We start from the raw sequence: 27,371 nt of genomic DNA, 5'->3' as shown, positions 1-27,371 counted from the left end.
GGTTTTCTGTGAATTAAACCACTCACCACATGAAAAACACCTGTAATGCCCCCATTGCCCATTTTGAAGCTCGTCACCTGGGCTATGTGTATCTTTAGTTTAATTCAGAGATATAGTGTGGAAACAGGCCCTTCCACCCACCGAGTCCGCGCTGACTGGCGATTCCCATGTACACACGGGACAATTTACTATTTTTACTGAAGCTAATTAACCTACAAACCTGTAAATCTTTGGAGTGTGGGAGGAAATCGGAGCACCCGGAGAAGACCCATGGAGTCACGGGGAGAACATGCAAACTCCACACAGACAGCACCTGTATTTAGGATCGAACTCGGGTCTCTGGCACTGCAAGGCAGCAACTCTATTGTTACACCACTGTGCTGATATCTGTTGAAGGGAACTAAACTGTCTACATAAGCCAATTATGATCTGGCAGATCTATGATCTTGCAAATCCCCTCTCATCTTTCTGTCTATTCAGGAGATCAAGCCAAACTCCTACAATCGAACCTTGCAGTTCATTCCTGGAATCATTCTGGCAAATCTCTGCACCTTGTCTGGGATGCCAGAATGACTGATGATTAAAATTGGGCACAATAATCCAGTTGTGGTCTGAAGGTTCAGCATAATGCCTACCTCACCCCACTTCCCCTGACAATCTCCAACACTCCTGGACTCTGTGCCTCAATTAATTAAACACAGGCTCCCCTATGAACGAATATGAAAAGAGGCGGTCATGAGGACCTTCAAGTCCAGCCTACCCTTTAGTAAGTTTCATAGACTCAGTCATACAACACAGAACAGGCCCTTTGACCCAACTGGTCCATGCTGAGCAAGATGCCAAATGAGCGAAGCAGGAGCTACAGAAGAAATGGTTCATTCAGGATGCAGAAGGGGGAAGGCATGCCTGATCAGAGCATCGCCCAGAGCTGGTGGAAATTCTACTGCTCCTAGCCCACTCTTCCCTCTGCACCAATAACTTGACCTTTCTGACAGCACCTTTTTCACATCTTTTGTGGAACCACATAAGATGGAATAGCTGCCTTTGTAAATCTTCACTTCCTTCCCAATTTAGACAATGGTTGAATGGAAAATGAGGATAAGGGAATCTAGTCTTGCGTTGAGAAGGAGTGGTGCAGGAAATAGAGCAAGTCTGAGAGAGGCTTGTCAGTTCAAGAGAAAATCATGGCTGAGGGGAAAAGAAGGAATCTTAGAAGTATCAGTGTGGACAGTTTCATTATCAAACGGAGCAGGACTGGAATCTTTCCCAGAAGCATGATGTGAGGAAGTGTAGTCAAGATCGCTGCTGGATTCTGTGGGCGTGCAGTGGATACTAATCACAAATCTGTGCCCTGAAATGGAGAAAGTGCAGGGAATGGTCAGAGATTAACCAATGTGAGAGCAGGGGGAAATTGCCAAAGGGTACAATATCTATATTAGTGCAGAAAGTAGTTCTCCAAGTAGAGTTTCACTAGCACCTTGGAGAGTTGCAGCAAGCTTCCCTACTTTCATACTCCATTTGCTTTCAAATAAAATCCACCAATCCATTAATGCTCCTAACTAATTGTACCTTCATTCCAATCTTGTGTGTTTTGCCATCTACACCTCTCAGATCCCTTTAGTATCAAATAGTAGCTTTATTTGATTTAAATAATAATTTGCTTTTTCATTCTTACTTCCAAAGTGGATCGCCTCACATTTTTGCCAGTGTACTCCATCTGCCAACTTTGTGTCCACTCACTTAGCCTATCAATATCCCTTTGCAGTTCCGGATTAGTGTGAACATTTGTTCACTGTAAGAATTCCAACTTTAACTTTTGGCCTTAAATCTTCTAAGTTCCACATAAACAAAAAATTAAATTCCGTTCACATCTTTCACCGAGTGCACAGTGGGGGAAACAAACAACACTTCTGTAACTCTAGTGAGGAACATGGAATGTAAAATGATTCACATTTTAGTTTGCCTTTCATCTGCAGCTTTATAGACTTTGGTTTGACCACAGAATATTGTGTGCAGTTCTGGTCATACACACAGGTATGTAGGTTAATTGGCTGGGTAAATGTAAAAATTGTCCCTAGTGGGTGTAGGATAGTGTTAATGTACGGGGATCGCTGGGCGGCACGGACTTGGTGGGCCGAAAAGGCCTGTTTCCGGCTGTATATATATGATATGATATGATATGATAGTGGAGTCTTTGGAGAGGGTGCTGAACGGCGGTGCAGCAGTAGAGTTTGCTGCCTTGCAGCACCAGAGACCCGGGTTCAATCCTGACTTTGGGTGTTGTCTGTACGGAGTTTATATTTTCTCCCTGTGAACGTGTGGGATTTCTCCGGTTGCTCATTTCTTCCCACATAGATGCACAGTTCCTTGCCCAGAGTAGGCAAATCGAGGACAAGAGGACATCGGTTTAAGGTGAAGAGGAAATTATTTAATAGGAATCTGATGGCATCTTTTTCACACAAAGGGTGGTGGGGGGTATGGAACAAATCGCCAGAGGAGGTAGTTGAAGCAGGGACTGTCCCAACATTTAAGAAACATTAGACAGATATATGGATAGGACAGGTTTGGAACGATACAGGCCAAATGCAGGCAGGTGGGACTGGTGTAGCTGAGGCATGTGGGCTGGTGTGGGCAGGTTGGGCAAAAGGGCCTGTTTCCACACTGTATCACTCTATGACTGTGGCTACAGTGGTACAGAATTCACCGCTACAGTTACCTAGTGTTGTGATTATTAACATATTACATTGATTATTACACATTTATCTGTGTGCTATTGCATTCATGTTAAGCTGCAGCAAATAAAAATGTGATTGTTGCTTTGATGGTACCTATGACCATTAAAAACCCATGACCTCCTCAACCCAACTTTCTTTGAATAATCAGCAAGGTTGGCTGCAATATACTTGGTCCCTTCTTCCAAGTCATATATAGATTATAAATAGTTGAGGCCCCAACATTGATCCCAGAGACACAAGGCTGGCCCCTGATAATCAGAAAATGTCCATTTAATCCCGACGTTGGTTTTCCATTATTTCTTCAGCCTTTTAATCAAACCATTATATTATCCCCCATTCCCCCCCTCACCTCCACCCCATGCTCGTATGTTGCATTTTATTGAATGTCATATAGAAACCCAGACATATTATATCTACTGGTTCACCTGGTCAAAGACTTATACAACACAGAAATGGGCCCTTCAGGCCAACTTGCCCGTGTTGACAAAGATGTCCCACCTGCCTGCGTTTGGCCCATATCCCTCTAAACCTTTTCTAACAAAGTACCTGCCCAAAAATCTTTTAAATGGTGATATAATACCTGCCTCAACTACTCCTCTGGCAGCTCATTCCATTTACCACCACCCTTTGTGTGGAAAATTAATTCCTCAGGTTCCTTTTAAATCTTGCACCCCTCACCTTAAACCCTTGTCCTTTGGTTCCTGATTGCCCCAACTTTGGGTAAAAGACTGTGCTTCATCTTTCCTATTTATTCCCTTCATGATCTTATGCATCTCCACAAGATCCTCCGGCATTCCAAGGGATAAAGGTCCTAACCTTCCCAGCTTCTCCCTCCAGCTCAGGCCCTCGAGTTTTGCCTTTATCCACGTAAATCTTCTCTGCCCTCTTTCCCACTTTTGTCCACCCTGTTTGCTACATCTTCAAAAAAGAGACAAGCAAATTTGTCAAAGTGATTTCACTTTAACCAACTATGTTAATTGTCTCTAAATATCTTGCTTTTCTCTCCTTAATAATGATGTATTTCCAGCACATTTTTAATGCAAACATTATGCCAACTGACCTTTTGCTCCCCCTCCTGTCCTTGAATAAAGGCATTATCTTTTTGTTTCCACAGCCACTTCCATTGAAGGCCACAGGATGCTGGTTAACAGGTCCAACAACTTTTTCCCCAGTGACAACTATGATTTTGAGTTTCTCCCTCCCCATAGGCCCTCAGCTATCTATCACCAGTGCTTTTGTATGATGGTCTATGCTTGTACAGTGTACTGTCACCATTAAAAAGCTAACAAAAGTAATTAATTCTAGTTATGACAAAAGGATTAAAGTTTAGAAAATACAATGTATTAATTAAATTAGGCAGTCAGGCTCTTAAATAGCTTAAGGCCAACAATCCACCAAACCAAAGAATGACAATGGCCTGCATAACACGAACAATGGCCTGTTTCTCGCTTCTCGCTTCTCGCTTCTCGGCCTTTTGGCTAAGATCAAGTGTAGTATCTGTTCTTATCAGTTTAATATCTGATACGTCCCTTATCTAGGGACCATATATTAAATTGATTTTTGGAACTGGGAGATGGAATAGGGGCTTGCTCCGTCCACTCCACGCATTGGCCCGGTATTGCAGTACCTCCGGGATCGGTGCACTCCCCTTTCGGGGATTAATAATGTTGAAAAGAAAAGACAAAAATTGCTCCTCATGATCGCTTGCTGCGTGTCGGCTTGCCTGCTGGCGTGTCTGTCTCTGTCTGTGTGTGTGTGCTGACCTTTCTTTGCCTTCCTTTACTTTAAAGGGAAAAGAGGAGGCTCTGCTCGCATTTCCACCCAAATGCACTGAAACGTCCGCCAACGAGAAAGAGCTCCCCCAACAATCTTCGGCCTGTTTCCTTTATCAGTTACCTTTTTTTGCATACCTTTCATTCATTTGTTCTGTATGTCTCCATATCAGTCTATTTCTCTTGTTTCCCTTTCTCCTGACTCCCAGTCTGAAGAAGGGTCTTGACCCAAAATGTCACCTATTCCTTTTCTCCAGAGATGCTGTCTGACCTAGAGCTACTCCAGATTTTTGTGTCCATCTTCATACCAAAGAACGATATGGGTGCCACCACCCTTTGGTCTACAAAAGGCAAGCACTGGTTATTATGCTTTTTTAATGGCTTCTACTGTGAATACTGAGGGACAATGATTATTTCCAAAATCCCTGCCATTTTTATATTGCCCATCATTAATTCCTGATGTCTCTATCTAGGGAACCCAAGATTACCTTGGCAGCTCGCTTCCTTCAAAGTACATATAAATTTTCTTTATCTCTGCTTTTATATTTGCTAGTTCACTGCAATATCAAAAAGAGTGGGGAATGTTAGTCATCACTCGGTGCTTCTCAAAATCTGCTCAATTCTCTGACCTACCACTAATCTTTGCACCATTGCATGTCTTTTTGTTCAATCTGATATCATCCTTAGTTAGAACTCAAAGTGCTGGAGTAACTCAGTGGGTCAGGCTCGAAGACTTAGATAGGCTACGCTTCGGGTAGAGACTATTCTTCAGTCCGAAGAATGGTCCTGACCCAAAATGTCACCTACCCATGTCCTCCAAAGATGCTGCCTGACCCGTGGTGTTACTCCAGCATTATGTAATCTACGCAAGACTCCAGCATCTGCAGTTCCTTGTGTCTTCATGTTTGTTAGCCATACTGCGTTCTTTTTATAGAATCTATTTTTCTGAGGAAGGCTGAGAACGCAACGCAGAGATAAACCAAGGCTGGTATATATGTCATATGTAGGAAGGAACTGCAGATGCTGGCTGACACCAAAGATAGACAAATGTTGGAGTCACTCAAAATGCTGGAGTAACTCAGTGGGGCAGGCAGCATTTCTGGAGAGAAGGAATGGGTGACATTTCAGGTTGAGACCCTTCAGAAAAATATATATTCAACATTCAAACTGACAACTGAGAGAACTCTGCTCATAACTGCTCAAGCAAGCTCAAGGTTGGTAGTTATTGTGGAGAGCCATTAGAAACCCAGGCTGAAGCAATCCATCTCAAGACAAACTTTGTACAAAACTTTGTCCATGATGCCCCATCTATGGTGCTCATATGTGCACATAAAGTACATTTGCACAGCAGAACGTATGATGCAGATGTAAAATAAAATAACATAACATAACAGAACTTTATCTCAAACTGAGATATCAACTGAAATCTCATTACTTTACAATACTGCAGCCACCGTTTCCAATGACAAACAAAATCTCAAATGTCCAAATGATCTGGTGCAGCTTTTCTTACTCAAGTTTATAGCCAGTACATTTCAACAATTTACACAAATGTTTTATTTAATCCTTGTACTACCTGCACTTGCCTTCAGGTGGCACCAACGAGCTGGTTCAAAATCATTGCTCTCACCTGCCTGTCGATCATTGTTCTCCTGATAAAACCCACTGTGGATTTTTGATATCGGTAAGGTGTTTGTACATCGCTTTTAGAGAGACACAATAAACTGCAGACGCTGCAATCTTGAGCAAAAGAAACAAAATGCCAGAGGAACTTGGCAGGTCAGGCAGCATCTGTTGAGTTGAGTTGAGATCCTTCTGCAGAGTTCCAGAAGTGACAAGACCCATTGATATTTTTCTATCTGCTGACCAGTCATGGAATTGAATTCAGACTAACACAAACTCAGTGAGGTAACCAGCTCATGCACTCCAGCTTCACAATTTGCAACTCTTCAATCCTTTTGTCTCATACCTTCTGGCTTATCATCTCTGGCTTTTGTTCTACCATCAGCCTAGCAAATAACCCTCCTCACTTGTGTCAACCTTTTATATGCCAGGGTTTGTCTCTTAAAGCTTACTTTCCTCTCTTCCCCTTTCCCCCCCTTGCCCTTTACTATCAGTCTAAAGGGTTCCGTCCCAATCGTCACCTATCCATGTTCTCCTGAGATACTGCCAGACCTGCTGAACTACTCCAACACTGTTTTGTAAACCAGCATCTGCAGTTCCGATTCTACCTTACACCTAACATCGCTACCTGTAGTTCCCGGGACAATAAGGCATCACATCCAAAAGTCTACCACTCATTTCGTAAAGATCTGGGTTAATTGTATATGGCAGAAGTAACCACGTTCAGAAGACACCATCACGATAATTTCCACATAGCAATATCCTTCAAATATCAATAGAATCAAACAAATAGCAACCAGGAAATTCTCACATAAAAAAAGCTATCATTGACTTCAATATTAGTTTCAATCGTTATCTTTAGATTTACTCCAAAATGTTAAACTTGGAGGAATACGATTACTTCCCAATGCACAGATATTGTAAATGGCAATGTCTGAACTGGTTTAACATAAGCATATCTGCAGATGAATCACTCAGGCTTCTGGTTTTGAAAGTCACATACCAGATGTTGTGTACCAGATCATCCCAAAGATGATTCTTCCTTCCTTGGAAAATTCAACCTCAAACCACCAGGAGAGCTCAACTGTGAAGTTAATCTTGCACTGGCTTTCTAACCAGATATTTGAAGGTCAGCTGTGGGCGGCCTTAGTAGTTTGGTTTATGACTTCCCAACTACACACACACTGGTCAGCCTTTCCACTGGTGAATAACGTTGAATAGAAGAGGGGAGCTGCTGCCTCACAATGCCAGAGACCCAGGTTCGATCCACACCTCAGATGTTGCAAGTGTGGAGTTTGCACGTTCTCCCTGTAACTGCGTGGGATCCTCCGGGTGCTCCGGTTTCCTCCTACAACACAAAAAATGTGTGGGTTTGTAACTGGCCTCAAACGTGCAGGGAGTGGATGGGGAAAGTGGGATAGCATAGAACTAGTGTGAACAGGTGATTGATGGTCAGCGGGCTGAAGGGCTAGTTTCCATGCTAGATCTCTAAACTAGTTTAATCTATTAGCGCATTCGTATTAGGGCAGAACAGTGGTGCAGCGGTAGAGTTGCTGCCTTACAGTGCCAGCGACCTGGGTTCGATCCTGACAATGAGTGCTGTCTGGATGGAACCTGTGACCACAAGGATTTTCTCCGGGTGCTCTGGTTTCCTCCCACATTCTAAAGGCGCATATGTTTACTGCTTAATTGGTTTAAATAAATTGCCCCTTAGTGTGTAGATTGCGAAGCTGGGATAACATAGAACTAGTATACAGGTGACCATTGGTCGGCACGGATTCAAAGGGCCTGTTTCCACGCTGTATCTTTAAATTAAACTAAAAGACAGGACCTGCACTGAATAGTGACAACGTTAGTTCAGAGCTGCCCAATTATTATTCTCATCGTTTGGACTCAAAATCTGCTATAGATTGAGACGAGAGGAACTGGAAACTAATTCTTTATTTCAATTTAACCATTTTAAAATTATACAATAGTAATCAATATCAATAGAAAAACACATTTCAATGTTACAATACCAGTGATTCTTTTCAAAACAAAGTTACTTGTAATTCTTACGATTTTAATCCTATTTGGCATTTAAATTGCTTTGCAAGTTTTGCAACTACAATGTACAAAGAAGAAAGGTACAAGCAAAATAGTCAGGCTGAATCAGGAAAACAACTTTGGTTATTTTCGTTTACATGCAAGAGCAGCAAGTGAATCCATTGAAGCCGCAAAAGATGCTGAAACTCCCCAAAACACACTTTCCATTACATATTTGTTGAGACAGAACAGAGAGTACACACAAAAGACATCTGTAAAACTGACTCAAACATAAAATGGTCATGACTCCCTTATGTTTATGGGATTGATGTGGAAATTATGCCATCTCCAAAGGCTGCTTGATGTTTTTTTTTTCTTTTATGTAACCCAGGGGAACTTCAAATTGAAAAAATTATTGCAAAATCCAATCTCTTGTTTCTGAGCACACTACATCAGTCTGAAGAAGGGTCTCAACCCAAAACGTCACCCATTCCTTCTCTCCTGAGACGGTGCCTGACCCGCTGAGTTACTCCAACATTTTGTGATACCTTCTATTTGTATCTGCATCTGCAGTTATTTTCCTACACATCATTTGGTCTCTTCTGTTCCCCTTATGCCTTCTTACCAGCAAAAAACCCCAAAACTGCAAAGAACATAAATTGCTGGTGTTAATTACACAGATCAGGCAGCATCCCTGGAGAACATGGAAAAGTAGACACAAAATGCTGGAGTAACTCAGCGGGTCAGTCAGCATCTTTTTCTTCGTCATATTCTTCCCGAGCTTCCAACAGAGGGGATTTTTTTGGGACAGGACCCTTCTTCAAATTAAAGAACGGTTTGAAGAAGGGCCCAGAGTTGAAACATCACTTATCATGTTCTCCAGGGATGCTGCCTGACCCGCTGAGTTACTCCAGCACTTTGTCTTTTTTGTTAACCAGCATCTGCAGTTCCTCGTTTCCAAAAACAAAACTGTACCTTAACTCAGTTGAGTCTTTAAAAGGCATGGTAGAATTCTAAAAAGGTGTTTACAACATTCAAAATTCATCAGCTGTGAATAAAGTCAATGAAGTCCTTGCCTGAGAAATTTGGTGTCACCTATCTTTGATGCAGCCAAACATGGTTTGTGCCAGTGTTAAATCATTGCAATAATATCCAGATTTTGTATGGTTAAATAAAGAAACTAAGCACTTATGCAGAACCTGTGCAAATCTCATTGCACTAACTTTCAATGCAGCCCATCTACTGCAGATCCTCTGAGAACACTCCCATATCAGCCAGATTATACACACCATAACTACTGGGGAGAGAGACAGCTTCACACTCACTCACAACATAGAACAGTACAGCACAGGAACAGGCCCATCGGCCCACAATGTCGTGCCACACATGATGCCAAGTTAAATTCAATATCTTCTGCCTGCATGTGATCCATATCCCTGAATATCCATGTTCCCAACCAAAACCCTCTTAAATCTCACTATGTTATCCGCCTCCACCACCACCCACCCCCGGCAGCACATTCCAGACACCCACCACAGTGTAAAAAATAAAATCACTTGTCCTGTACGTCTCCTTTAAACTTTGCCCTTCTCACCTTAAAGCCGTGCCCTCTGGTCTTTGACATTTGCTCCCTGGGATATAGGTTACCCATGTCTCACCTATCTGTGCCTCTCATCATTTTATATACTTCTATTAGATCTCCCCTCAGCCTCTGATGCTCCAGAGAAAACAATCCAAATTTGTTCAACCTCTCCAGGAGGATTGGTTAACCAGCTAGATGCCGCGAGGATGGCACTGTGCGCTGGAGGCTCACCAGGTCCGGCAGAAGAGGAGCCCAGTGGTGGCAGAGGAATGAGGAGGAGGCCCTGCAGCCATGACAACAGGCCTTTATGGCCCGCTGCAGCTTGGACTTTGAAAATGGCGTGAAACCTGGTGACTCTTGTTTATGGTCTAGTGGACTATTACCATACACTTTATTTAATCTAGGATCATGCTGATGCATAGTAATAATTTACTGAACTGCATGCAAAAAAAAAAGAATTTCACTGTACCACAGTACATGTGATAAAGAATCATTGAAGATGCAAGAAATGGTCACAGGCAGCCTGCAGTTGCAGAGAGGCAGAGCTAATGTTTCAACCAGATTACCTTTTATTGGAACTGACAGGAGAGTGCTACTGTAATCCCCTGCAGGAGGGGGTATTTCCAAATCAGGAACCGAGGGAAAAAAATAATGACACGGAGACTTGCAGATCGTTTGCACAATGTGCAGATGGAGAGCCTCAGAGGGAAGGGGATTGTTTGTGGGTGTCTGAGCTCTTTAGACCAGGTGCTAGAGATCTGGAAATACAGAGACCTTGTAATAAAGTTGCTGAGGCAGGCAGAGCAGGACTGGAAGGAGCACTCATCCATTCAGAGTGTTACTTTCACAACAGGGGGAAGTTGCAAAGGAAGATGATTTTTAGGTTTACTCTAAACACCACAACCTGCCCCCATCAGGGAGGTGGTACAGGAGCCTGAAAACCCTGACCGCCAGGTTGAACAGCTTCTTCCCAGCAACCATCAAGCTCTTGAACATTGCACAACACCAACCTCAGCAGCTGTGATCGTCTATGGACTATGTCTTTGGTTGCACTGCAGTCTTGGGTTTTTGCGCTATTATGGTTACCTAGTATTAGAGTTATTAACCCAATGTATTTTTGATATTACATATTATCTGTGTTATTCTGTTAACAGGCCCATTAAGCTGCAACAAGTAAGAATTTCATTGTTTTGGTGTTGGTACATATGATGGTTAAACACTCTTGATTATTGATGCACCATGTTGGTGGCTTTGACTGATGTTTGAAGAGGATCACTTGGCTTCCATCAGAGGCTCTGGCTTGGCAAGCTTGTTTGAACCATCTTCTCACCAGTGCTTCCCTTGATGGTGCTGCTGTGGAGATGGTGCAAGGACATCTCCCTGGTAGCTTCTGTCCGTCACCAGCTCCTGCTGCTCCGCCCAAGGACAACCAGGGCCTGGGTCAATCTGCTGCTCTTGTTCGCCGACTACTGGCTGACCGATTGTGCAAACTAAAGAAGTCCCCATGCCTTCACTGCAATGCTGCCCTCAACTGATGCAGGCAATGAAATCTTGAGAACAATGGCAATTTCCAATTTCATCCCAGTCTTGCACGGCTGCCCTGTGGAAACACCAGTGGGAATGTGACCAGGGTGTTCCTCATCCCTCAAGGTCAATCCCTTCCAGCAGTATTGCCATTTAAAGTTGACTCGTGGTCTCACTCAGGTCAAAGATGCTTCCCAGCAACATGGATTTCAGCATTAGGAAGTTCATTCTATGGTCTACAAAAAGGTGCACCTTGGAGGAGTGGAAGGATCTCCTTGTACCATGAGGGGCTCATCGATTTGACTGCCACAAATGAGCATTGCTCCAGTGGGAATCCAACAATGCCAGCAAGTGCCAAGAGATTATTTCCATGCAATATGACCAAGACACCACGAGATGGCACCAGTTCCTTATTGAAATTTACAGAGTGAGTCATTTCTTCATGCCTATGGGGCCTAGGTGACGTCAGGAGACATGGTGGAGATCTGCCATGGAACACTAGGATTATTGATTAGTACAGGTGTCAGAAGTTATGGGGAGAAGGCAGGAGAATGGGGTTAAGAGGGAGAGATAGATCAGCCATGATTGAATGGCGAAGTAGACTTGATGAACCGAATGGCCTAATTCTACTCTTGTTCCTTATGACCTGATGAAAGGGTCAACATGACTTGACCTTCATGAAAACCAGTCCAGGCATGAAAGGTTCTAGTTATTCCACACAAACACCACGTTTCTCAGGTTTGGAAACGCCTCAGGCTCTGATAGGACGCTGGGGTCTCTGCAGTCAAAGTGGGAGTGGGCTCTTTGCTGCCGATCCCAAAAGGTCCTTGTCCTATTTGCCAGCCGATTATGGACAACACTCTGCCTTCAGTGATGGGCTGCAGTCAGTGGCATCACCACCGAGGCACCCATGAAATGAACATCTCAGGAACTAAATGCTGGAGGACATGATATCTTAAGCCTATTCTGGAAGGAGGTCGAGAAGCCAGAATCAGTCCTGAAAGTACCAAACCAGGTCATCTAATGAGGGAATAGTGTCTTTTTAGGAAAAAAAAAGAGAAAACATAGAAATCTAGCACAATATTCTTTCAGCCTGAAGGGTTGAGATCCAAAACATTGCCTGTTCTTGTCTGCCAGAGATGTTGCGTGACCCACTGAGTTACCCCAGCAGGTTTGTGTTTTGTAAACCAGCATCTGCAGTTCCTTGTGTCCACAATACTCTGTTATACTGAAAGTGTTCTGTGTCAGTCTCGGTGGGGAGTTCTGACCTCCATTTAGTGATGGCATGTGGAAATGGACATTAGGAAAGCAGCATCCTTTGGCTGATCTTGGGAAGGGTTCAGGTTTTCTAAGGCCAATAACAATGCAAATGTACAATATCAGCATGCCTTCCAAAAATGATTGCCGCTTTAATCTACACTGGTTAAAAGTAAATTCTGTGCAAATAGTACTTAAGAAAACAGCGTTACACAAACTAATTGCTCGGCATTTATGATTAAATACTTATTTCAGAACCTTGACTGATTTATCCCCAATCTACTGATTATTTATAACAACTTTTCCCCTGCAAAACTCAACCATCCCATCCAGCAGCAACCTCATGCCCTCCCTGTAAGCATCAATAATTAAACTTGTATCTCTTTGAGAACACAGAGTAAAGTTGGCAGCAAAATGGCATGGAAGAAGCAGAATGAGATCGAGAACTCAAAGGCAGGACATGTACAATGCTCTATGTTGATGGAGAAATAACTTTACTAACACAAAATATACATACGTTCAAGAGAAATGTGATCTTCTAGTCATTGAAAGCTACAATCCACTTCTTAAGCAAATGAACCTCGCATTTCTGATAGTCATTCTTAGTATTGCAAAAATATATAATTTGTAAAAGAGAAAAAAATAGGCACATCTTTACTATTTATAGACTGTTCCATTTTGATCTTGAAACAAAAAAGTTTTTACATGGAAAAAAGCTATCAATGTTTTCATTAATGTGCTTTGAAGTTTAAGCTATTCAGATTAAGCAAAAAGATGCCTCAAATGGTCCACTGGATTTGAGTTAGCTTCTAAAGAAATTTTGTCTACACATGTTTAGCAAAAAATAATAATTAAGAAATGCAAACAGTTGGAATAGAAAACTTCAAGGATTAATCAATATTTGCTTGCTTCAATCTTAGGAGCTACTTCCTATGTGACCCAAACTGTAGAGGTTACTGGCCTTTGCTATTCAAGAACACTGTCACCACATAGATTGGATCAGAGATACAGCATGGAAACAGTCCCTTTGGCCCATGCTGACCATCGACCACCCGTTCACACTAATTCTGTGTTATTCCACTTTCTCATCCACTCCCTACACGTGAGGGACAATTTACCGAGACCAATTAACTTACACACTCGCACGCCTTTGGGTTGTGGGAAGAAACCGGAGCACCCAGGGAGAATGTGCAAACTCCACACAGACAGCACCAGAGGTCAGGATCAAACCCAGGTCTCTGGCACTGTGAGGCGGCAGCTTTACATGCTGCATCACTTGTGCTGCCCTAAACCACCAATAATCAATTGCTACTGGTGTTCAGCATAGTTTAAACTATTCTTTAAGAATAGACAGACTGGAAAGAAAAATCAAATCATGATTTCCCAACTTTTTAATCTGTAGCATTTAAAAAATTTTTTTTTAAATTCTGGTTTCTTTCCATTTCAGTTTCTGTCATTTGTCTTGGCCTTTTGGTTTCTCTATTGAATCAAATATTCTGCTTTAAGGCTGGTACAATCTCTCGGAGTCAGTAAAAATGGTGTCCTTGCAGCAACTATGCACCATGGTGTTAAGAGTGCACTTGCTCATAGCGAGTCACCTAACCCAAGCCCATGATACAATGGACAATTTGAAAAACATTTCCACTGTGCCTCTAGTTCACAGAAAGAACCGAATGTTACTAAAGTTAGGGAGAGTGACACAGTTAACTTGGTCATCTAAGACCCAGCATTCAAATATACCTCTGAGAATGTGACAAGCAAAATTTTACTGACAGGTAAAAAGCATGAATGTTTCTTACAATGCAAGCTTATCTATCTTAGTTCCTCCAGCATGCAAAGAAGTAAAAAAGTTATGAAAAAATAATCAAAACCTATTTTATTACACATTTGCATTCCCTTGTGCCCGGGAATATTAATTAGATCTAGAGTCTTCACTGCAGAAATAAATTAATGAATCGATTTCAAAAGATGGTGGATTATTTTAAACAGACTGCAGATTCAAACCGAGGAAGTTTGCCCACAATAGTCGATAAACTAAATATACATCTTGAAGCTAAAGTGTGCACCAGAATATTTACAACATATCCATATAATCAATCAGTATTAAAACTTTAAAAACAATTTAAGTCATGTTGGTGAAAATATGTACTCTTTAGCTGGCTGGTGATGCAACAACATGAATAACATTTGTCACGTTAGAAAGATTCCTTCTGCCATTTTAAGCTGTAAATTGCTATTTCCTATTTCTCTACAAACCAACATCTTAACATACTTTCAAAGATTAGTTTCCTCATTGCTTGTTTGGATGGAGAAATTGTTTTTATGTAAAGGCCGCTCCCACCACATTGCTCATTCCAACCCGTCCTCAGAAAGCAGTGCAATATAAAAGAGCTGCTGACTGAATGTGCACTAAAACTAGACAGAAATCATTTTTACCCCTGACTTTACTAAAGTCTGAACACATCATGGCGTGACATACACCTGATCCCAACAGTTTAAATACATTCAAACAAGCATGAAATTGTTACAGCTTCTCCTAGATGGAAAAGGAAAGTTGACATTTTAAAGATAACTTACTAAATCTTAAAATAAATGAGCAATTTAATACATTCTTTCATTTCGAAAAGAAATCTTGGTTGGGATATGCTGGAGAGGATTCCCGAATTATTTCAATGGAAATGTTTCTACTGCAACCGTGTGCAGTATGACATTGAATTCCAAATTAATTACTTCCCCGATAGGGTCTGGAAATAAATGTTGTGATTTTCTATCACATATTAAAAGAAATAAATGCCCCAAGTACAAGATAATCTTCATATCAATCATCCCTCCCAATCTTGGGATCACTAATATTCCATGGTCTTTTATTCTAAGTTTCTTATCTTTCCCATGTTTCATGTGGTTATATTGTGAATAGTGATTTGATTTGTTTGCTGTCAGTGGGGTAAGGAGAGGCAAACAGCAGGTTCTAAAGAGTCGACCTTGGATATCTAACTACCCATCTGATATTTTAGTAGCCAGTAGGCCTGAATTCCATTTTCCAATAACATGGTTTAGAAATTTTGTAAAATCAATCTTTTCCGCCCGCCCCCTCATGCTTGCTGTGTGACGGACACACAGGTACAAAGGACGCCAGCCTCTTCACAATAGTCTTGAGTGCATGCGCTTCATCTTCTGCTTTCTACAAGTACTCCGGCTTCTTCTCATCACTGACGTAGTATGGATTCTCCTGTCCCTGACAGAGATAGGTGTAACGAGACTGCTGCTTTCCTTTAAAGGTCTTCAAGTCATCGTTCTTCTCAGGCTGGAATAACAGAGAACGATGCAAAGCAGAATTAGTCCGATGCACAAGAGAGGATTTGTGCTTACAAATGGCAAACAACATGCCTTCCAAAGACTTCAGAACTTATCACATTGAGTGCAATTGCACAAAGTGAAGACCCTTGTGAGACGTTCCACAATGGGCCAAGAATTACAAAAATTAAGAATACCCTTTTAAATTTTTGTAAAGTGTAATTAATAATTATTTAACAGTTTAATAAGTAAAATAACAAGTTAAATAATGTAATAATTATTTAACAGTTAATGTTACCTTAAAATATACTAATATAACTGTTATAAACAGTTTATATGTTCAGTTTATTGTCACTAATATAACTGGTTGGTCTACTGTTTGCTGCACAGTGATGGTTGCCAGCTGTCAGCTGTTACAGATGATGATGCAACTTTATCCATTTCAAATAGCTTGTTTACTGAGTTTGGGTGTGGAAGTAAAGCCGAGGTGACCAACATTGGTTAGCTCAAATAGGGCAAAAGGGTTTTCCCTATTACTAGTTTATCACTTCAGTTTATATGTTCAGTTTATTGTCACGGGTATCGAGGTACAGTGGAAAGCTTTTGTTGCGTGCTGACCAGTCGCGGTTCTGTTAATTTCTACAAGTTGTTATATCAACGGAGCGCACTGATCGTGACTGCGCAAAAATGTGCAAAATAAATACATTTAAGAAATTATGGCAACAATTTCTCTCTGAAATCTACAAGGTGCAAGCTTTAAAAGAGGTCAATCTTGGGAGCAGAGATGTATTACTGAACCCAAGTTTTGCTTGGACATTCAATTAGACCATGGTTAATGCAAATCTTAACTCCATGTCCTGCCTAGGTTTTATAAATAACCTCAATACCCTTGGTTATCAATGGCTCACCAGTCTTAGAGTCAACACTGTCCACTGACCTCGTCTCCACAGTGTTTTGGGGAGAGTGTGTCACTTGCCCAGTTATGAAGTCATGTGGCCAGTTGGACAATTGCCCAATATGTTTTTCTCAACAGTACATGCCGAGTGAAATATGATTTCATTCCACTCACTCCCAAAATCCAACCAAGCACTCACTAGAGAAATTAATATTAGTGATATCCGCATTAGTCCCTCACAAGATGGATCATTCAGGAGGAATTAGCAGCAACTTGTTCTGGAGCTATTGTTGTTGGGCATATCTGGTACAACTAGTTTTTGATACCACAGTGTTGCATTGGAACTTCCCATCTTTAATCCTTCAGGGTGTTACCTTTTAGACAGTTACACAGCACGGATACAGGTCCTTTGGCCCACTGTTTTTTTTTTAGAGATACTGAGCAGAAACAGCCCCTTTCGGCCCATGGGGTCCGCGCCGCCCAGCGATCCTCGCACATGAACACCATCCTATACCCACTAGGGACAATTTTTACATCTACTAAGCCAATTAACCTACATACCTTTACGTTTTTGTAGTGTGGGAGGAAACCGAAGATCTCGGGGGAAAACCCACGCAGGTCACGGGGAGAACGTACAAACTCTGTACAGACAGCACCGGCAGTCAGGATCGAACCTGGGTCTCCGGCGCTGCATTCGCTGTAAGGCAGCAACTCTACCGCTGTGCCACTGTGCATTATTCTCCAACATTATTCTCTTTATATTATCAAATCCCCCAGACTCCACCACTCAACAGCACACAAGGGCAATCTGCAGTGGACAATTAATCTATAAACCCACGTCTTTTAGATGCATGGGAAATATCGGAGCACCTGCAGTAAACCCAGGCAGTCACAGGGAGAATGTGCAAATTTCACAAAGATAGCACCTGGGATTGAACCCGGGGCTCTGGCACGGAGGCAGCTGCTCTACAAGCTGCACCACCCTGCCGTGTTATCCACCAAACAGCATGAACTATCCCCCCACATTCCCAAATGGGGGAAACATTGGAATCTTTCTTGGTGGGAGCATGTTTGCAAATGGACTCTTTATCCTCAATTATCCTTGGAACTTCAATGGTCACAAACTGAAATCTCCATTTTGGTTTCAAGCATTTTAGAAAAATTGGGCAGCAACGCCTTAGAAAAGTGAAATGTATATTTTAGAAGGAACGAATGCAGAAAGTGTTTGATTTTAGTACGAATGCTTTAAGTTGGTTTGGTTCTTTGCAGCTGATTCAAGGAGCCAGACATGGCTTTCATTGGCGAGCACAAGCTCATTTTTTGACTAGTACGGGAGTCAGATGTTATGGGGAGAAGGCAGGAAATGGGGTAAGGAGGGAGAGATAGATCAGCCATGATTGAATGACTTGATGGGCTGAATGGCCTAATTCTACTCCTATTCCTTATGACATGTTGACCATTTTGGTTTCCTTGGAGCACTATATCTGCAACCATGTGGGTTTCCTGCAGGTGCTCGGATTCTCTTTCCCCCCCCCCCCCCCCCCCCCGTAGATTAATTGTCTTCTGCAATTTACCCTTGTATGTTGGTGAGTGGTAGAATCTGGGGTGATTTGATGACAATATGGAGAGAACAATGTTGGATTACATCAGTGTAGGGTACCACAAGCAGTTACAAAAAGCATGCCATGCTGAGTGAATGGGAATAGGGAAGCGAGAGATACTGGGAGAAAGAAATTTATGTCGAAATGACCTTCCAAATCTGCTTAAGGTTTTAATCCAGGGTCTTGTGTGAAAAGCCAGTCAGAGGGTATTGCTATTGGGAGAGTCAGGAAGGAAAATAACTGCATCAAGTGAAAAGGACAAAATTAGTGCAGATTTTTCACCTCAACCCGTTTCCTTTATCATCATTACTTTTTTGCATATCTGTCATTCATTTGTTCTATATCTCTATTTTTCCTGCCCTCCCACCCACTACCCCCACCCCCCCCCGACTCTCAGTCTGAAGGGTCTCGACCCGAAATTTCATCCTTTTCTCCAGAGATGCTATCTGACGCGTTGAGTTACTCCAGCACAGGAGATGAGGAGCCAGCGCTGCCGTCGCAGCTGCGGCTTGCCTGCAGTCCGTCTGTCTTTTGTGTTTTTTGTTGTTTTTGTATGAATTGTAGTTTTAATATGGTGTAGTGTTTGTATGTTATGTTTGGGGGGGGGGGGGGGGGGTGGGAGGGAACGGGAACTGTAAAAATTCTCTCTCCCGAACGGAGACGCGACCTTTGTTTCTGTGTCGTGTCTCCGTTCCCATTGCGGCCCACCACCGGCCATGCACCTGGGACCACCTGGGGCTCTGGTTCGCAGAGCCCGCGGCCCGGACTCACCACCTGCGGCGCTGGCTGCCTGCGGATGCTACGGGAGCGGCTGCGATTCGTCTCCGGCGCGGGCCGCCTGGACGTCGGAAGCCCGCAGGCCCCTGGATGGGGGCCGACATCGGGAGCTCCGGCAGCGGCAGAGGCAGCGTGTTCGCCCGCCCCGAATCGCGGGGCTTGGGCAAATAAACGACTATTGACTATTGACTTTTTGTGTCTATCTTCGGTTTAAACCAACGTCTGCAGCTCCTTAATACACAATAGATAGCTTTAACACTTCTCACCGTTCTTCCTCCTTCCCGGTGGATGTCAGTTAAGCTGCTGGTGCTCCCGTTCTCCTGCATCTCCAGCTGGTTGCCATCCCAGTGCATGGTGGCACGGGGTATCTTTGGCATTTCCGATTTGGGCCACATGACATAGTCGTGGGAGCCGGATGAGGAGCTATAAGCACCGCCCCTTAATCTGCAAACACAAACCCAGCTTGGTTGCAAATCATGCCCAATATTCATTTGACCACGTTTAGCATGATAAATTTGTGCACGGGATCGTACAGATCCCATAACGTTTAAATATTTGCCCAAACTCATTTCGAGCTCGATATTTATCCACTATTCCAAGACTATACATGTTATTTTCTCGTAGGCATTCCTCCCCATCACCATGTCTCACCTTTGCAGAATGCTTGACAATGCTTATCCAACATGGACTTGAGAAATGTAATAACAAGTTCAGATGCTGACTTATAGCAAAGAGCAACAGTCTTTGATACAATCATGCACCTGCTGTTCCAGGTTATTACATTTTGACGGCTACATTGCAAAATGTCTTCAAGGTATGCCTACTTTGAAGAAGTTCTCCTCACTCTTGTAGGGAGTTCTTCGAGATCCTCTCTCACTGCTCTCCCTGAGATTCCTGCTGCTCTCTTGAATTTTGACCATGCTCTAACCCTGACTCGCTCTAATAATCTGCCCATCAAAAACACTCTTTTGCACGTGTTCACCTGTTACCAGCCACGCTCTGTCCTGCCTCTCCTCTTTTCCAGCTTTCTTTCCCACCAAAGAATGGTTCATTTGGCTGTCTCTGGCTCTTGATAATTTGTTTGATATCCCACTAAAGGGCAATAGTGAGAAAATTACATCCAGACCAATCAAATTCCACAATGAGAGCGACTACTTTAATGGGGCAAAAGGAATCCTTTCCCTCGAAACATCAAGCAACAGTGGCAGAAGTAACTCGAGCATTTGTGCAGGTCACAGGCTTACCTGAGACAGGTTCCCATTAAGGCCAACAGCAAGAGTAGGAGGATACCACCCAGCACACAGGAAACAATCACCAGTGCCAACAAATATGCTGGGGACAGAAAAACAGAACCACATTAATATACATCTACATTAATGTATAATAAACTAGCACATCCCTTACATTAGAGAATATCTCATTATCTGCTTATCTACTAAATGAGCATTAAGCACCAAAATATTTTTAAAAATATTATTTCGCAGAATAAAAAAAGAGTTAGTATTCCACTTTAATCCAAATCAACAAAGCCAACCAAGATGTGCCATGTACACATGTCCCACCTGTCCAAGTTTGGCCCATATCCCTCTCAACCTTTCCTTGAGTCAAGAGTGCTTCCTCGTTTTATACACTGACAACGGAAATAAAATTCTTACTTAGTCCATCATGGAATGATGAGGATATTTTTGTGTCAATTAGTTTCTGTGTTAGTCCAGCTTTTGGAGTGAAGTAATTACTTTATATCATACAATAGGAGTCCAGCAAGCATAACATCATCTTCCTTGACTTCTACCAGATACACGGTTCATCTTTCATTTCTTCCACTACTAATATTAATTCATTTTCTCCATCCACTGATCTTCTCAGACCCAAGTAGTGTTTGCCCCGTTTTCAGTTGCACTCAGCATAATGTGACCACCAGACTAGTTTTGATCCTGGGCACAACTTTTTCCATGCCTGCCCTGGACTTGGTTGAAGATTAAGCAGAGGATTGCATTTAGCATTAAGCACATATTCCCAACAGTGGACTAGTCCAAATGTGACAGATGTAAAAGGCCTATGTTGACCTTTTGATTAGTGGGTAAAAATGTACTGGGGTAGGTGGTTTAAACCTTTGATAATCCCCTTTTGAAACAGGACCAGGTTGTTAAAGGACTGTTGTGCTCCACAGCAGAGAGGAGATGCTGATGGCATCAACCTGATTGAGGAACAAGAAACCTCACCAGATGCAGAGAAAGGAGCAAAAACTATGACACGAATGGAGGAGTGGTAGAGAGGCAGGAGCTGGACCTAACAGTGAACAAAGCTGGAAGCAGGGACATGCTATTTGGTCCCCCAAACCTCTTCTAGTATTAAATATAATCACGCATCGTGGTAACAAGATACATGGGTTACACCCTGCTATTTATTTTTAAAGAGAATTGTATTCCCAAGAGCAATATCAATGTCTAAACAGACTTGTTTCTTGTGTTCTGATCAATTGAACAATGCATTCTCTTTGTACACATCACACACTAACGCACGAAAGTACAAAGTCTGGAGCGGCTAGGCTTGTATACACTGGAATTTAGAAGGATGAGAGGAGATCTTATCGAAACATATAAGATTATTAAGGGGTTGGACACGTTAGAGGCAGGAAACATGTTCCCAATGTTGGGGGAGTCCAGAAAAATGGGCCACAGTTTAAGAATAAGGGGTAGGCCATTTAGAACTGAGATGAGGAAAAACTTTTTCAGTCAGAGTTGGGAATCTGTGGAATTCACTGCCTCAGAAGGCAGTGGAGGCCAATTCTCTGAATGCATTCAAGAGAGAGCTAGATAGAGCTCTTAAGGATAGCGGAGTCAATGGGTATGGGGAGAAGGCAGGAACGGGGTACTGATTGAGAATGATCAGCCATGATCACATTGAATGATGGTGCTGGCTCGAAGGGCCAAATGGCTTACTCCTGCACCTATTGTCTATGCTTGCGTTTAACAATCATATTCTCTATTTATTGTTACAAAATAGTGTTTTTATTTTCTCCCGGGCACCTCCAAAAAGGTAAAAACAAGATTGATGTACAACAGCCAATGGAGTCACATGGGCTGTGGAGGAAGGAACTGAAGATGCTGGTTTATACCAGCGATAGGCACAAAACACATGTCACATGAACTGTTACATCGTACTGCCACCTTTTTTTGTCTACAAAAATGCTTCGACAGTGTATAACACTAATTCAACTGGCCCTATTATTTGCAGAGAGTGTTTGAAGCTCCACGTTACACCATTTTGCAAAGGATCACATGATATCTACTTACATTTATCGCAGTTAAATCCTCCGTAACCAAATGGACACCTAAAAGTAACAGACAAATGGTTTATTGCACTGACAGAAAATTCTGTTGCAGAACAATGTTTAAAAATCAATCCACAACCATGTTCCCTTTAAAACCATCCTATTGGATATGCGCCTTAAAAGTCTCAGCTCTCAGGCAGAAATATCTTGATAATTCTATTTCCCCTCCAGGTAGTGTCAAGAAACAGGCCCTTCGGTCCAACTTTTCAATGCAGACCAGGATGCCCCATCTAAGCTGATCCTATTTGCCTGCGTTTGGCCAGAATTAAATTTAGTTTGTGCGTTTGCAGAGAGCTGATCAAAACGATTATGCATTTAAAAGTACAGTTCAGCCCACATCCCGAGACTGGTTGCCAACACAAGAAACGTGGGATATATAGACACAAAATGCTGGAGTATCTCAGCAGGACTGGTAGTACCTCTGGTGAGACGGAATGGGTGACGTTTCGGGTCGAGACCCTTCTTCAGACTCAGGCTTCAGCAAACAGAGTCTGAAGAAGGTCTCGACCCGAAACGTCACCCATTCCTTCCCTCCAGATATGCTGCCTGTCCCGCTGAGTTACTCCAGCATTTTGTGTCTATCTTTGATTTAAACCAGCATCTGCAGTTCTTTCCTACACAAGAAACATGGGAGTTGCTTGTCAAAATAATCCAAATAATATTAAAGTATCTTTGTCAGAAAACATAAAATATCAAATCACCTCATCCTCATGATCGATGTGGTATCTATGAATATCAATACTGTAGGATAGAGTTTTCTAAAGAAGCAGGGGCAACAGTGACCATAATGTGGTGGAATTAATTCTGCATTAGGATGGAGAGTGACACGGTTAATTCAGAGAATAGGGTCCTGAACTTAAAGAAAGGAGACTTTGAAGGTATGAGACGGGAATTGGCTAGGATAGACCGGCAAATTATGCTTAAAGGGTTGACAGTGGAGATACAATGACAAAGATGTAGAGACCGCATGGATGAACTCCAAAAATTGTTCAGCCCTGTCTGGCGGAAAAATAAAAACGGGGAAGTTGGCTCAACCGTGGCGAACGAGGGAAATAAAGGATTTTGTTCAATCCAAGGAAGGGGCGTATAAATTGGCCAGAGGAAGCGGAGAAAGAATGGGTCGACTGGGCTTGTACTCACTGGGATTTAGAAGGATGAGAGGGGATCTTATAGAAACATATACAATTCTTAAAGTATAAGAAAATAACTGCAGATGCTGGTACAAATCGATTTATTCACAAAATGCTGGAGTAACTCAGCAGGTCAGGCAGCATCTCGGGAGAGAAGGAATGGGTGACGTTTCGGGTCGAGACCCTTCTTCAGTAGTGTTTGCCCCGTTTTCAGTTGCACTCAGCATAATGTGACCACCAGACTAGTTTTGATCCTGGGCACAACTTTTTCCATGCCTGCCCTGGACTTGGTTGAAGATTAAGCAGAGGATTGCATTTAGCATTAGGCACATATTCCCCAACAGTGGACTAGTCCAAATGTGACAGATGTAAAAGGCCTATGTTGACCTTTTGATTAGTGGGTAAAAATGTACTGGGGTAGGTGGTTTAAACCTTTGATAATCCCCTTTTGAAACAGGACCAGGTTGTTAAAGGACTGTTGTGCTCCACAGCAGAGAGAAGATGCTGATGGCATCAACCTGATTGAGGAACAAGAAACCTCACCAGATGCAGAGAAAGGAGCAAAAACTATGACACGAATGGAGGAGTGGTAGAGAGGCAGGAGCTGGACTTAACAGTGAACAAAGCTGGAAGCAGGGACATGCTATTTGGTCCCCCAAACCTCTTCTAGTATTAAATATAATCACGCATCGTGGTAACAAGATACACGGGTTACACCCTGCTATTTATTTTTAAAGAGAATTGTATTCCCAAGAGCAACATCAATGTCTAAACAGACTTGTTTGTGTTTTGATCAATTGAACAATGCATTCTCTTTGTACACATCACACACTAATGCACGAAAGTACAAAGTCTGGAGCGGCTAGGCTTGTATACATTGGAATTTAGAAGGATGAGAGGAGATCTTATCGAAACATATAAGATTATTAAGGGGTTGGACACGTTAGAGGCAGGAAACATGTTCCCAATGTTGGGGGAGTCCAGAAAAAGGGGCCACAGTTTAAGAATAAGGGGTAGGCCATTTAGAACTGAGATGAGGAAAAACTTTTTCAGTCAGAGAGTTGGGAATCTGTGGAATTCACTGCCTCAGAAGGTAGTGGAGGCCAATTCTCTGAATGCATTCAGGAAAAATGTTCCCAATGTTGGGGGAGTCCAGAACCAAGGGTCACAGTTTAAGAATAAGGGGTAGGCCATTTAGGACTGAGATGAGGAAACATTTTTGCTCTCAGAGTTGCGAATCTGTGGAATTCTCTGCCAGAGAAGGCAGTGGAGGCCAATTCACTGAATGTTTTCAAGAGAGAGTTAGATTTAGCTCTTAGGGCTAAAGGAATAGACAATAGGTGCAGGAATGGGCCATTCGGCCCTTTGAGCCAGCACCGCCATTCAATGCGATCATGGCTGATCATTCACAATCAGTACCCCGTTCCTGCCTTCTCCCCATACACCCTCCCCCCCCCCCCCCCCCGCGAGTCCGCTATCCTTAAGAATCAAGGGATATGGGGGAAAAGCAGGAATAGGGTACTGATTTTAGATGATCAACCATGATCATATTGAATGGTGGTGCCTGCTCGAAGGACCGAATGGCCTACTCCTGCACCTATTTTCTACGTTTCTATGAATACTGCATAGTCAGACTTACTTTACACACGCTCCATTCTGAAGCTTGAGGCCGCTTGGACATGCTGTTTGAAGAGAAGTAAATAAGTTGATTGCGTCTTACTCACCCTTACATCATTTCAATGGGTGCCTTGTTTATGCCGAGAGACAGCAGTTTGGTCCATAAAGACACCTGTGTAAGCTGTGTGTACTCTTTTAAACCACCATTATAATAATATTATCAGCATCCAGGAGAACTACTCAAAGGGTACGTTCACAACAACGTTATACAAAAGTACACACAGGAATCTATCACTGTGGGCTCAGCAAACATCCATTTGCTGAACATGTGTGGTTGGGTTACAATTCAAATTATGCCTTGCCCCCACATGATAAAAAGAGGAATATTGCTCAAAAGCAAAGCAAAATCCACGAGGCATAGGCCAGGTACTGTACCAGTGGAGCCCAGGGATTTAAGGAGGCCAGGCATTCAGTTCTCAATGAAGTTTATGATGTTCAATGATGTTTATCGTGTTGGGCAGGCGTTACTGGTAACCTGGCAGACATACATGGTCATCTTAAAACTCAGGTTAGTTTGTCAAATAAACCAGGGTAGGGTGGGATTATTTGCCCATATGATGGGTCACAGAGGAAATGGTAAATACAGCAATAAATGTAATGAGTGCAACGCTGTAGAATGGCGCAAGACTGTAGTGTGTTCCGAAGTAGAACCAAGAAAAATTAAAGTGCGGGAACAGAACAGTCAAGAGAGGAAGATTTAAGAGCAAGAGTATGTGGCAGCACCTCTGGAAAGGGGGTGCAAGAGAGGTGGCTGGGTCATGACCAAACCTCAAGAGTGCTGGAGGAACTCAGTGGGACAGGCAGCATCTGTGGAGGTAGCGAATGTTTCAGGACCCTTCTTGCAGTAAAATAGGAAAGAAGGGCCCTGACCCGAAACATATCATGTCCATTTCCTCGTCAGATGCTGCCTAATCCACTGAGCTCCTCCAGCACTTTGTTTTTTTCCCCCCTCAGGATTCCAGCAGCAGCAGTTTCTGCATCTCCATAGTCAGTTCAGGAGTCTGATCAGGCTCTGGAGTAAATAAAAATTTAAAAACTTTAAATATCCGGATATTTTGTTTGAAAGATGCATGGAATAGGATGAACACGAAGTGTCTAAAATAACAAAGTCAGATGGAAAGAAACATGCTGCTTGAAATGTTGAGTTGAAGTATCTAGAGTCAGCACAGCTAAACAGTAAACCAAACAGCTGCGACTCGCCTTGGGCTTGGCCCGCTGTGGACCGTCCGGTGCGGCCTGCAACCACAACAACCTGACTGCGGGCGAGGACAGCAGGAGAAGGGAAAGACATTGTGGCCTTCCATCACAGTGAGGAGAGAGAGGACTGGAGGAGACTCACTGTGATGGATGTTTCTTTGATGGATGTTTCTTTTTTGTGTGTTTTTGGGGTTGGGTAATTTGAATGCCTATTTAATGCTTTTATTGTTGGACTGTGTTTTTGGGGGTTTTGGGGGTTGTGTAATTTGAATGCCTATTTAATGCTTTTATTGTTGGACTGTGTTTTGGGTTTTTTTTGGGGTTGTGTAATTTTAATGCTTATTTAATGCTTTTATTGTTGGACTGTGGGTGACTGAATTTCGTCCAATATTGGATGACAAATAAAGCTATCTTGAATCTTGAATCTTGAAATAGATTTAGAAGAGGGTAAAGGAAATTACTTCAGAGAGAGGTGGCTGCAGCAATTATTTCTGTTGGACTTGCAACTAAAGAAAATTCAATATTGAAGATGAGTTTGGATGGACAGATGGATGAAAAGGGATTAAAAAGATATAGAAAAGTGGCAGGCAACTAAGAAATAGGTCATTGTTTCAGCAAAGATACGGATTACATCATAAAATACAAGAGAATGACAACAGCTAATTTGAAACAAGAAGTCCTTGTAGCTAATCATGTGATCTCCCAGAGAATAGGACCATCAGATCAATACTTCACCCAGTGTGGAAATGAAAGCGGATTTTTCAGAGGGTTGAGAACAAGTGCTCAATACATTAGGCCGGTCACGGTAGCGCAGCGTTCGAGTTGCTGCCTTACAGCTAATGCAGTGCCAGAGACCGAGTTCGATCCCAACTACGGGTGCTGTCTGGACAGAGTTTGTACATTCTCGCCGTGACCTGCGCGGGTTTTCTCTGAGATCTTCAGTTTCCC

The 27,371-nt window shown here is 42.6% G+C and overlaps 1 protein-coding gene and 1 non-coding gene across 2 annotated transcripts in view; one reads left to right on the top strand and one right to left on the bottom strand.

The window, feature by feature from the left end:
* Positions 1-4,193: 4,193 nt before the first annotated feature.
* Positions 4,194-4,384, top strand: LOC144607851 (U2 spliceosomal RNA). Its single transcript, XR_013549148.1, has one exon. It is a non-coding gene; the product is annotated as a U2 spliceosomal RNA (small nuclear RNA).
* Positions 4,385-8,153: 3,769 nt separating this feature from the next.
* The window catches only part of LOC144607661 (uncharacterized), an 83,124-nt gene continuing 63,906 nt past the window's right edge, over positions 8,154-27,371 (bottom strand). Inside the window, exons 8-12 of the mRNA XM_078424655.1 lie at positions 25,189-25,231; positions 22,382-22,419; positions 20,330-20,417; positions 19,352-19,529; positions 8,154-15,822 (exon numbers count right to left, since the gene is read on the bottom strand). Of these exons, the coding sequence (XP_078280781.1) occupies positions 15,700-15,822; positions 19,352-19,529; positions 20,330-20,417; positions 22,382-22,419; positions 25,189-25,231 (470 nt within the window). The 3' untranslated portion in view covers positions 8,154-15,699. The remainder of the gene's footprint in view (positions 15,823-19,351; positions 19,530-20,329; positions 20,418-22,381; positions 22,420-25,188; positions 25,232-27,371) is intronic.

This window comes from Rhinoraja longicauda, chromosome 29 (assembly GCF_053455715.1).
Source record: "Rhinoraja longicauda isolate Sanriku21f chromosome 29, sRhiLon1.1, whole genome shotgun sequence".
Lineage (NCBI taxonomy): Eukaryota > Metazoa > Chordata > Chondrichthyes > Rajiformes > Arhynchobatidae > Rhinoraja > Rhinoraja longicauda.
Note: the sequence above shows the minus strand (reverse complement) of the source record. Positions and strands in the feature narration are given on the sequence as shown.